Consider the following 12,472-nt stretch of genomic DNA (forward strand, 5'->3'; position numbering starts at 1 on the left):
ATTTTCACAAATTATCCTTTCAGATTTCATGGTATATTCCCCTAGGCTTGAGGCCAGTAACATACAGTATGCTTAGTGTGCTTTACTGAAATGATGCCTTCATGGAACTCATCTCTATGCAGGAAACATATTCATGGCTTGGTTGTGAGCAAGAGGCCTCCCATTGGCATACATAGCTAAATTTATAGTCCTTGTTTTCTCCTGTAGAACTAATGGCCACTGTCTCCTCTCTTCCTTCGAGGGTTGTGAGAAGAGCGTGAGTAATTGCAGAGAGAGGAAGAGGCCCAGTCCTGGTCCTCCACTTCACCCACAGACATGCTATTGGTTGGACCTGCAGCCTTAGGCTCAATCGCACAGCCATGCCATCCATATTAGAGAGGGAGGTCATGCACTTGCGAGCAGGAGGGAGGCTTCATTTTGTGTAATGCCATGATTTATATGTCCAGAGGTACCATCATTTCTAATCTTGGCATTTATTCAACCAATCTGTAATATTTTCATTACTGGTAATGGATAATCGGTTAATTATCGGCTGAATTGTGGTGGAAAGCAGAGGATGAATTCGCCATAGAACCATAAAGTGTCTGATTTGGATCTATATAAATACACAAGTGTTCCAAGTCTAATAAACAGGCTCTGTGTGGGAGAGGATATTGTACATAATTACCGACAACTCCAGCTGATGTTATTTGATATACTGTAGCCTGGAAATTAATGCATGTAAAATGTGAAAGCCTAATATAACACCTCTTTGTCACCCCTGTGAGCATGTAAGATCATATATAATTGTTATAATGTATTTACACAGGATAATGTATTGCAAAGGTGAACATTTTTCATTACTGTAATTCAATTTCTGCCATCTGAATTTTAATGACGTTAAGAACTCAACTTGAATAGGTTTCATGCTGTTTGAAGTACGTTTTTCATCTGTTACCCAAGGGGGCTTTCATCCATATTTTTGCTTTTCAAGCATGTTTTTCCCCTTGCAGGGTCAGCATCGTATCCAATTCTTGTCAGAGCTTTTGACCTGGTAGACTCAAGTCTGACATTTTTACAAAAGAAAGGTCATTTCAAAAGGAAAGGTCAGGAGCCTTTGACCAAAAAGCCTGTAGTGTCAAATAGTGCTGTGCAAGTTGCTTGTCACTTCTCAAAGTTTATGGTATTTTCTTGCTGACACTAGGCAAGCCAACTGGAGAAGAGAAGATAGAAACAAAAAAAGGGCAAGTGGAAAATTACTGTACAACATATTTTACAGCTTATGACTCAGATGTGATAGAAATTGCTAATCTTCTCATAACACCATCTAGAGTTGTTCAATACCATGTACAGATTTTTGACATTGACACCAACATGGCATGTACAGTAGTCTTAACACCAGAAACCCCAGAGAATAATTATTTTAACCTTGCAATTTCTCTACTAAGATAACATTTGTACAGTTCTATTTAATTCTTTGGCCATGAACTTCATAGAAATAGAATGAAAGAGATTTTTTGAACCTACGCTATAATGGTTCTTTACATGAGTGGTTCTTCTTTTAACACGTGGTGTAGAATAGGGTCATTCCAGTATCTCACCGTGCCATTATCCACACAAACTCATATCATTACAACAAAGATTTCTGTGGGTATACGATTTCTGTGGGTATCTGTGTTACACAGCATGTGAAAAATATGGCCTTAACTTCCTTAATATATTTTTTACAGATATCTCCTTTTAAGTAATGTAGGCAAGCAAACCAAATAAATATTATTCATGATTTGATGTCAAGTAAATTAAGTCCTTTTGTGTAACTAATTATACATGCGTCTCCCTCAACAGCATTTCAATGTACCCTAGTCACATGATGTTTGACTCCAATTCCTGATATTTCTGCAAAATGAGACAACCTTCAAACACATTTAGTAAAATCTTTGATCCTTGAAATCTATAATCTGGACAATGGTAGCCATTTTCAAGAGTATCTGTCAATAAAACTGCATGCCAACTGATGATGTGCTAAAGTAACAACACATTAGTATTTCAGGCATGTCAAAACAAGATCAATTTGAAGATAAAGTCTTAGATATCCAAATGACTATTCAGTAACCATGGCATCATAGGATACATCCTACAGTACACATTGAATTATTCTGAGGGCAGTATTAACAACAGTAAACTAGTTTCACAAAAACATATATGACAATATGCATATTATAAAGAAAAACATGAAGGCTTTGAGCAATTTGGTTCAACATCTGTTGTCTAAAAGGGGCTATATAAATTAATGACCTTGACCTTAGCTTAAACATGTGTGAAAAACAATGTCTTGGCTTTGTTGGTGCATTCTCAATCAATCCATTGCCTCGTGAGAGAGAAGCTCAACGGAGTCGATACAAAGAGTGAACAGCAAAGGCGAAGGTATTATTTGTCGAACTGTACATGGATTTCAGGAGAAAAGCCACCGACTTGTCAGCTCTCTCAGTCAAAATCTAAACAAGATTTCCCCTGGATTGTGTACTCTTGTCACAGAGTGCTGGAGTCATGTTTGAGCCTGTAAGGATAACATTAAACTACCCTTGGTGACAAACAAATTGCACAATATTTTTCCCTTCGGTATCAACCTGGCACCATGTCCACTGTCATATATTAAGCTTTCTCTCTGTACAAGATGCTCTCATTCATGTTGTAATTCAAGTACAAATACTAGGCTATGTCTGTCCAAATACACGTTCATCGACAATCCATTAGAGTGTCGGGAGATTGCTCTCTTCCAAGACACAGCAAATGGGCTGCAGAAAAAGCGAATCAAAGTTCTAGCTTAATAATTAAACACTTGACTTTTTTCCTGATGGCCTTGGGGTCCTATTAATCTGATTAAACTCCTTACCAATAATTGGCCACATGCATATGCAAGTTGTTTGATGCGAAGCCTAATGTTGATTTAATAGGCCATCTTATTACCTTTGTTGGTCTGCTGGTGTCTTAGCAGAAATTAAAATCTAGCTCTTTTTCAGAGTTATTTAAGTCTCTGTTTTAGTGGCTGAAATCTGATCTGCCCTTCATCCTTCCTCCACAGTTTGATGCACAGCGGAGTTAGACCACAGAGCACTTCAGCTAGCTGGTGGTGTGAATTGGGTAAGTCCAGTCTCTCATGCAAACTTGTTGCAGCTGAAAAAAAGCCCAGACAGGGATCAAATAGGATTAGGAAAGCTTATCTGGGCACAGTTACATTCACACGCAGTCATTTAGCAAGCATGTTTATCTGAAGCGATTTACACATTGAACTCAGCACCTTGGTATTAACCTGCTACTGCCCTACCCGTTCAGTGACGGAAATACAGATTTGGGGTAAAGAGCACAGTGGCCATAGGTGATGGATTGTGGAACAATTGATTCTTTTCTACATGAAGGATAGCTGTAAAATGAACTGTGGATGTGTGATCTCCCTCTCCCTCTCTCTGGACATTGATTACATCATATGGCCAGCAAAACCTCAAAGACTATAGAAGCCTATCTGTTGAAATAGAGCAAGTCCAACAGCTTGACCCGTTGGCCTAACCATTGAACCAGTACATTGAAAGAGACAGAAACGCGTACATGTTGTTCCAGAGCAAAAACTCTCTAAATTAGTTCTTGTGGAGTCATGATCCAACATAAGTCACATTTTCAGATGTGGAATTTTTGCCAATTCATTCTAATCAATAAAGGTTTTCATCTTCAACTTTCTCACTCATACATGTCAAATGCATGGTATCAGGGATGGATTACTGCACGGGGTCAGGGGGCCCTGAAGCCCAAGCCTTTGCATGGAATCATTGCCTCAATATCAACACATCAGGATGTAGGCTATGAATCTGATTGAATTTAGTATTGGCCATCCCCAAAATGCACCAGAATACAGAAAATCACATCAAACAAATTAAAAATGTTCTGGGGATGACCCCCAAACCTCCCCTCCCACATATACGACCATAAGTGGGGGGCCCTTAATACATCTGTGCCCAGGGGCCCGAAAGTTCATAATCCGCCCATGCATGGTATTCCCTCACCAAAATGATCGATTACCCCCACTACATAAATCCTGTTGGTGCATTTGTTAGCTCAACCTTTGAGGCTTCTCTAAACTACGTAGGATTAAAAGAGGATCCGTCACACATGCTTCTCTCCCTAATGCGCTTGTGATGGCTCACCAGTCCGTCTCACAAAGTTAAATAACCTGACATGTGACAGGTTTCCTGTCACTCTTCCCTGCGGTAACGCGGGCCGTTTTCTGGCTGATTTGAAGTGATGATTAAGACAGATCATCAGGGTCCGCTGAGGACACTTTCTCGGATCCTCCTGTAGGTTATGGCCGAGAGCACTTGATATGGGTTACGGTGTGCGCCTCCTTACCTCCTGCAGGTCTCCTAATTAGGCAAAAATGAGACAGGGAAAAGCCATGGAGAATGAGGCGTAGGAGTAACACTATGGGACAATAGACTCCAAACTCCATTAAAGCTGTAATGGAAATCATTTATCATGCTTTTTATTATGTGACCTCAACCTGAGCGAAATCCCCTCACCATTTGCCAAGTACTGCTTCATAGCGTATTGAGGTCTGTTTTTTTTAACCAAACAAAAAGTACTGCTTTTCCATTAAATTACACAGACAAACAGATCAGCATGTGTAACCCGATGGGCAGAGAAAGGGAGACATATATTACAGCAGTAGAGACAGAGACAAAGTGGGGAAATAAGGACTGAGCGATGGGTAGTATTTATCATCAAAATCCTTGCCCCTTCTTTTCAAACAATATAGAAGAGTAAGGAGAAATATATGACATCAATTACTTTGATGGACAACGCAGGCAAAAATGACACCCTAATGAACCCCCCCATCAAAGCATAATCGCAGGGCAGAGTCAATCATTTACCATTTTCTTGCCAGAGTGACCCTGGTTTACGTGTGGCCAGATAATCGCCTCCCCTGTACCCCTGCTGCTGGTAATAACGCTGCCTGATTGATATCATGGGAGAATGCATTACCAGAAATTCATCACACAACACAAGGAAAAGCGAGGAAGAGAGGCAGGGGAAAAAGCCCTGAGAGAGCCAGTGGCTGAATTGGTGCTGACATCACATCGCCATCTCAAATCATCCACCGCTCCTCTCCTTGGATCTCTGCCCCTCCTGTTTCTGCCCATTAATAAGTCTGTCCGTCTCCTGGCCTGTTATTTAAAGCCAAAGAACCTCCCTCTCGCGCAGCTCACTGTGTTGCATCTGTCCGCCACCGCGAGCAAGACAGAGAGAGAGGGAGAGTGTGAGAGAGAGAGAGAAAGAAAGAGAGAAAGAGTGAGAGTGTGTGTGAGCGCGCGCGTGTCTTCGGGGGCGTGCGTGTGCGCTAGTGAGAGAGAGCGACTGAGCAAGGCGAGAGAGCGAGCCAACAGCCAGAGAGAGGAGAAGCGTGCAGTCGAGAGGGCTAAGAGAGAGAGAGAGAGAGAGAGAGACGCGGAGAGCACCGAGAGCAACACAAAGCTATGAAATTCGTCCAAGCTGTTTGCCTGCTTCTTCTCTGTCCCGTTTTTAGCCTCAACACCAGGTAAGGAAGAGAAAGACGCAGTGATTTCTCTGTGCTTATAGTCTCTCTTTTAAGGATAAGCCGGTACGGGCGCCTTCCTTGGCTAATGTCTGATATGAATCTGTGTCTGTGTTCAGTCCTGTTGGCTGGTTTAGCTGCTGTCTCCGGTAGATATCTGTGTGTTCCGGGCTTGCTGTCATTGAGAGAGATTGAGAGAGAAAGACAAGAAAAGAAAGAAGAAAAGAGGCTTATCCTCTCAACTTTCCTCTCACCGTACTCCTGTGTCTGCGCTCCGTGTTGCTTCACTGAAGGGGTGTCCCTTGTTCAGTCAAGGTGATAAATTGACGGAAATGTTCCAGTGGCTTTGACTGAATGGGAGCTCAGAAAATGTCCGTGGAAATCATGCGTGCAAGTTTTTAATCAGTTAGTGTTTTGGGGTAACTGTGGCAATGTTGGAGGTGAGGTTTGTGTGTGTCTGAGATTGTGAGGGAGAGAAAGAGAGAGGAAGAGTGCATGTGTGTCTGTGTGTGTGTGTCTGTGTAGAATAATGCTGCAGAAGAATTCTGAGGATGAGAAAAGAAGGTGAAAAACAGGAGGAGTCATGCACAGCAGAGGGAGTATTCAGGATTAATGATTAATTAAACCATTGATCTCACCACTTTCTGCTTTACAAAACATCATTCCAGTGGTAATCACTTTCACAGATCGCAGATTTTTCTTTTCTTTTCTTTTTCCAGGAGGTTACAGGCCATGAGAAATCTTACATATCTAGTTTGCTAAAGTTATTGCCTTGCATATCTCCTCTACGCAGAGATATTCTTCTCAATGGTAATTCCATGCAGAGGAAGCAGCTTGGATGCACACCAAACAAAGCCACCCTCCCACCATCCCACCCACCCAGCTCACACCTGCTCCCTCGGTCTCATCCACACTCACATATGCACATGTTTGCAAATCTGAGGATAACTAATGGAATGAACAATCAGCAAGCAGAGACGGGACTCAGGAACACTGGTGTGCAGTTTGAATTATATTGCAGTTAGGTAGGTGCTTTTAGGTTTTAGATAAAGATTTGGTCCATTTGTGTTGGAATATGTGAAGGTGTCTAAAATATCTTCACAGGGAAGTCTCTGACAGTAGAGTCAGGCTTGTTTGTTTATTAGTATCCCCATGGATCCCTTTTTTCTTCAGCAAGAAGGTTGAGGAAATGTTTTGATCATTGTCTCTCTGATAAACAGATGGCTTTGTTTAATGTGGTGTGACCCTAAACAATAATTTTGATTTTACTAAAGAACATAAACAGAGCTAAGACAAAGGAAAACACAATAGGGCTGTATTTACATGTACACACCCATGTGCGCACAAACAAACAAACAAACAAACAAACACACACACAGTCATAAACATGACAACTAAGTGGACTAGCTCCTGATTTACAAATGAACCCATATATTGTTTTTTATTTGTTAAGTCATCTGAACTTTATAGATTTTTCCATCATTTGCATCTCATTTAGGTGGTTCGCAAACCAGAAACAGTACTGTAAAAATAACACCTGCTCCACAGTAATTAAAGCAGGCAGTATATTACTCTCCTATAAAAACCAAGCGAAAATGAGCTGTTTCAATTGCTAGTCTATATACATCTGGCCATCTGACACGGTCATTAAAGCTGAGTTAACGTGATTCTCGCAGACAGCCACTGACCAAAGTGATGTGTGTGAATGACAGACAGGATGTGTCTCATCACCTTGACACTGTACCTATTCTAGAAGTTTCACTTTTCGTCACTGTGTAATAAGCAATCTGGTTCTTTAGCTTGGCTTTGGGTGAATGATGAATTACTTAAGAAGATGGAACCTGTTTTAATTGCGAGTCCAATCAATCTATCAGTGTTATGTGTACGCTGTTTACAATACACAAGTATCAGAAAGTTCATGGAGCAATTGAAGTACTGTATGGGCACTTAAGCACACGCTTCAGTGCTTAAGTTTAAGGTTGACCTTTGGCTTTTGGATGCACTTGTTAGTGCCACATAAATACATTTTGATATTTTATACTTGACAACTACAGCTGGCAGACTATGGCTTTATGTGTCAGCATGGTCTCAGAAAGTTCTGGCAAACCGGCGCTGACATCTTCTGAATATGTATGAGTGAAAATGTGAAGCATGACTGCAAACACAGATTATTTACATGAAATGTAAATACACTGCTCAGAATGATGGTGTCTTATTATAGGGGGATATGGGCTTGCCTCTGTGTTGGTGGTAATGTCTGTCATTTCAGGCCATCACTCACTGACACAGAGTCTCATATTTTAATAGCTTGGAAATTCTTGGTTAAGTCTATTCACTGAAGCCTCCGAAATATGATAAGGTATTCAATTTAGCCTTTGTGTGAATAATGATTTGGGAGCAGTGCTTCACGGTGAAATACTGAAATATGTCATTTGGTCAACTTTAAATGAACCCTCCTATAATAGGATGGCTAAGCCAACCAGAGGCTAACTAACATATGAGCGCCTGCCTCTGTGTTGTAGTTGTTAGGATCGTCCCCATTCGTTTCACACACAAACCTTAACACTAACCATTTAGTCACATACTGGCATGAAAATGCAACAGTTCTAAAACACCTACAGGGAAATATTGACACAATTGAAACAATTAACTTCATCACACTCATGTGTACTTTCTGCAGACTTTCCGTGTGCCGTTTTCAAAGCTTAACCCAGATAGGTGCTGCTCTGTTCAAATGTATATTCTGCTAATGGTACCCTGCTTACAGCCTATGATTAGTCTGAAGCAAAGGTGCCCCATTTGGCATGTTTATTTCCCCTGATGCCGAAGTTAGCAGTCTAAGCCAGATATGCGAGCACAGAGAGGATGCCTGGCCAAGGAGGGGGAATTAACCCTCCAGAGAGCAAAGAGCCTGACTACTGTCTGCGATCCTTTCACAAGTGGTGCTTGGAGGTGATTTCTCTCACTAAAGCTCACCTGCTCTCCAAAGTGCGACTTGGGCAAGCGAATCTCCAGGGGATCAAGTGAAGGGAAAATAGCAAACCGCCCTTCTGACAGAGCCATTGATGTCCCAGTGCTGTAAAAGACAGACATCTGGTGTGGTTGTATAGCTATGCCTGCAGTGAACCTTTCATTACAGGTAGAATATACGGTGTCTCACCATAAATGTTTGTAATAGATTTCTAAATGTGTTTTTTTTTTTTACTTTGATGTTTTAGAGCAGTGTTTCTCAAAGTGTGGTCCGGGGACCACTGGTGGTCCGCAAGCTATCCTAAGTGGTCCGCGAGCAGACATGGTAAATATAATATAGATGAGTTGTTTGCAATATTGAAACAACCTGTATGTAAATCCAAACAGTTCTGTAACACTGCCTATGTACGCCAGTTTAAATCATATAAATCCTCTGACACAATAAGCAACTCGCTAAGACAATAAGCAAGGTGGTTCACTGAGTAGGCCTATTGTGTAAATATATTGTTGAAGTAGGTCTACTCTTTTTTTTTTTAGCTAAGTGGTCCGTCAGTTTTTTTTTATTGGTTAAGTGGCCTTGGTCTGAAAAGGTTTGAGAAACACTGTTTTAGAGTATTATAAGTTGAAAGGACAATTTGTTTACTTGCAAAAACTGTAAAGAAATGCAAAAATATTGTTTTATTGAGCTTTTTAAAATGACTGCACACTGTTTGTTTTGACAACAGTGAAATATGTATGCTTTACATTTTGGACTGTATGTGGGCCTATGAATATAACTGAGCCTGTGACAGGCCACTATAAGCATGGTTCAGTCAGCCAAATGAAAAATCTACCAGCAATAAAATCCCTTGACATTATGAAAGTTGAACAGAAACATTTACTTACATAACGAATATATTTTAACACACCAAGGTAATTTCAAAGCCCTCTTCCTGCCAAATTTCCCCTATGCCTCTGTCCTCTAGTCTTTCCTACCCTGAAGTTGATATAATTGAAATTCACAGGGCACATTGTAATCAGTGTACTATAGCGCCACAGACAACCTGACAACCACCAAAAGGGATCACAATCAACAGAACCTTGGGTTATTCATATTATATGAATATAATAAAAAGATGTTATAATTTGTGCTGATGACAATGATAATTCATGGCCACATCAGGAAAATGCCAATACTTGCATTAGTCCTAACAGTAAATTTAATATCCCATGCTAATGGTCCCGTATTCCTCATTGATGATTGCATCCCACAGGGCTCCTTGCATTGGTTTGGGAAATTGAACTGTACGCTTGGAACCACCTCCATTTTTCATTTTCGTTCTGTTGATGATGCTGAAATATGAGCGGGAATCATGCAGAACAGACAACCTGATATTATAGCAGGGACCATAAAGGCAGATCAATATACATTATAGGGGTTGTGTGGGATTGTGTTCTGTTTGCTGCCCAGAGAATAATGAATGGCGTAATAGGTTTTTAAAGGCCCAAATAAATAAATATCCCACAGGGACTACTACTGAAAAGTGGTAAAGGAACACAGGGGATCTGAGTGGTTGAAAGGGATTTGAGGAATGCTCTTTCAGAGGGAACGTTGGTGCCACACATCAAATGGGCTTCCACTGAGTGAAAGGAAATCGGTTAAAAAGGAACTCAAGTTTTTCCTTTTCTTCCTACCCTCAATGTTAAACCCTTGGAAACCACTGTGTGAAATGGATTCAAGATCCGTGTGAAACCATTTGTGTGACTGTGTTGTCAAGGTGCAGGGTAACTTTTCATTCTTTTCAGGTATGTACTTCTTATGTCATCAGAGTTCAGTGAATCAAGCAGCCACGAGAAAGGTGCCATATCAACCACACAAAACATTAGATCACAGATGACCAAAAACGATTTAACCCAACCCTTTGAAACGAGATAGAAAAGTCTCCATTCATTCACATAATGTGACATACCATACCAGTGGCAACAAATGAAAAACCTGGATCAGGCTGCATTGCCACATATAGACTGAATGAAACTCACAGAGGGTCGTATGGAGAGTCATATGGTGGACTCCACTAGGTGAATGAAGTCCTTACACGGACACTGGGCTATGATGATAGCAGCTCTTCTCGTTCCAATGGCTGTGTGAAATTGGCTGGTTTTTGGATCTCTGTCCTCATATGCTCAACTGGACTGAGATGTGGGAATAGAGTAGCTCTCCAAAAAAGCAAAAGCCTTTCCCACCTCGGCCGCAAAACCCCATTCCTGGAAGATGTTCCTCTGGAATTATGACATGAGAGAATACTTCCGAGCAGAAGTAATCCATTCGCAGATGGCTGAACTTGATTGGCAGCAGTGCTCAGGAATCCTGTGCCATGCTAATGCTGATTCACTTTCGTCAAGGGACCGGTTATGCGCCGCAAAAAAACGTTCCCTCTGTCATCACGTCTTGAGCATCCCCTGCAGAGATCGGCTCTCAGGCGGTCCTCTCCGTGGCCCCTGGGCAGACCATCGCACCAGCACTGCATGGAGCCAGTCAGCCAGTCAATGCTGTTTTACACTCGCGTGGTGTTCAGTGTTTTCCTTCCTCCGCCATTTGTGGTTTCTCGTTTGAGGTGGGAGTCGATGAATTACGATGAGTTGTGCTTTCGTTTATGGCCACACTGTTGTACTGTCTGCAAAATTCATGACCTCCTCCGCCAGCCGCCTTTGTCAATGAGTTGCTTTAACCAGCTGCCCTGCTGGTAGCCTGGAGTCCATTAGGTAGCCTACAAACCAGACATGTGGCACACAATGTGCACAGAATCATGTGCACAGAATCACAACTAGCATGTAGGGAACCACTGTACTTAATCAAGTCTAGACATGAACTTAATCTTTAGTCTAGGCTTGAGCTTCATTTCTAGGCCTGCAGGAAATGCCACAAATCTCCAGCACACTATCTTCTGTGTACATATAGGCATTACGCCATTAGGCCATATATTTGCATGTTTCTATTTGCCTCCACAATGCATTCTTTACAGGTGAAATAAGACCACATTTCCAAAGCACCAAGCAGAACAACACAGACAATATATTTACATAACAGCATATTATGGCTCCGAAGGATGCATTCAGTATTATCTTCACTGGAGAGTGATGAAAATGGTTGTTTTTATTACTTGATCCATCACATACTTCACACTGAGTTCATTTACGACATTTCTTTATAGAGGATGCAGGAAATTATTTTGGAAAACAACAGAACGGTTGCATTTCGCCTTTGTCTAAGGAAATTGTTAAGAGCTTACCCCACAATCAGGATTTGTATTGACCTATTGTTCCTTTGTCTTATTGGCAGTTTATGTTTTATGAAAATAACCTTGAATTTCCCTCAAGAGAAAATCTGCTGCCTGTCACTCAAAGACCTTTTTCTCTGCAATCCTGGCAACCGGAACGTGTCTGTGAATGTGTGTGTTTCAATGTGCATCTGTGTGTGTGTGTGTCCGGGGGTTGGGGTGGGGGGAGCTGCAGGAGGAGGGGTTAGAGGCCGGAGGGGCATGTGAATACATGGCCTAGCCGTTAGTTATTTTTATTCTGCCATCAATCAAGCCATCAGCCTCAATCTGGGCCTCTTGGTACCAAAGTGGCTTTTTTTCTAAATTGAGGGTGACACTTAATGACATTGACAATGACGTGGCACTTCTTTGGAAGGACGATGCAGTGTTTTACTGTGAGTGAGCAAGTCCCACAATATTAGAGTCACGTACAGCCACTTGTGTCTGGCTTACAAAAACACAACCTGATGGAGCCCAAAGGGAGGCCACGTCATGGGAAAATCTAACTTGGCGACTGGTGTCACAAAGCACACATTACCATTAACCATTAGTATGCCATGACTTCAGAACACCATGGAAACGAATGAAGCGATAACAGTAGCCATGAGAGGCTTTACTAATGTATCTAATGACATTTATTAAATAT

At 41.5% G+C, this 12,472-nt stretch overlaps 1 protein-coding gene across 1 annotated transcript in view; it reads left to right on the plus strand.

The window, feature by feature from the left end:
* The first annotated feature begins 5,200 nt into the window (after nt 1-5,200).
* The window catches only part of luzp2 (leucine zipper protein 2), an 83,172-nt gene continuing 75,900 nt past the window's right edge, over nt 5,201-12,472 (plus strand). Inside the window, exon 1 of the mRNA XM_042060786.1 lies at nt 5,201-5,563. Coding sequence (XP_041916720.1) covers nt 5,502-5,563 — 62 coding nt within the window. The 5' untranslated portion in view covers nt 5,201-5,501. The remainder of the gene's footprint in view (nt 5,564-12,472) is intronic.

This window comes from Alosa sapidissima, chromosome 14 (genome assembly GCF_018492685.1).
Source record: "Alosa sapidissima isolate fAloSap1 chromosome 14, fAloSap1.pri, whole genome shotgun sequence".
Lineage (NCBI taxonomy): Eukaryota > Metazoa > Chordata > Actinopteri > Clupeiformes > Clupeidae > Alosa > Alosa sapidissima.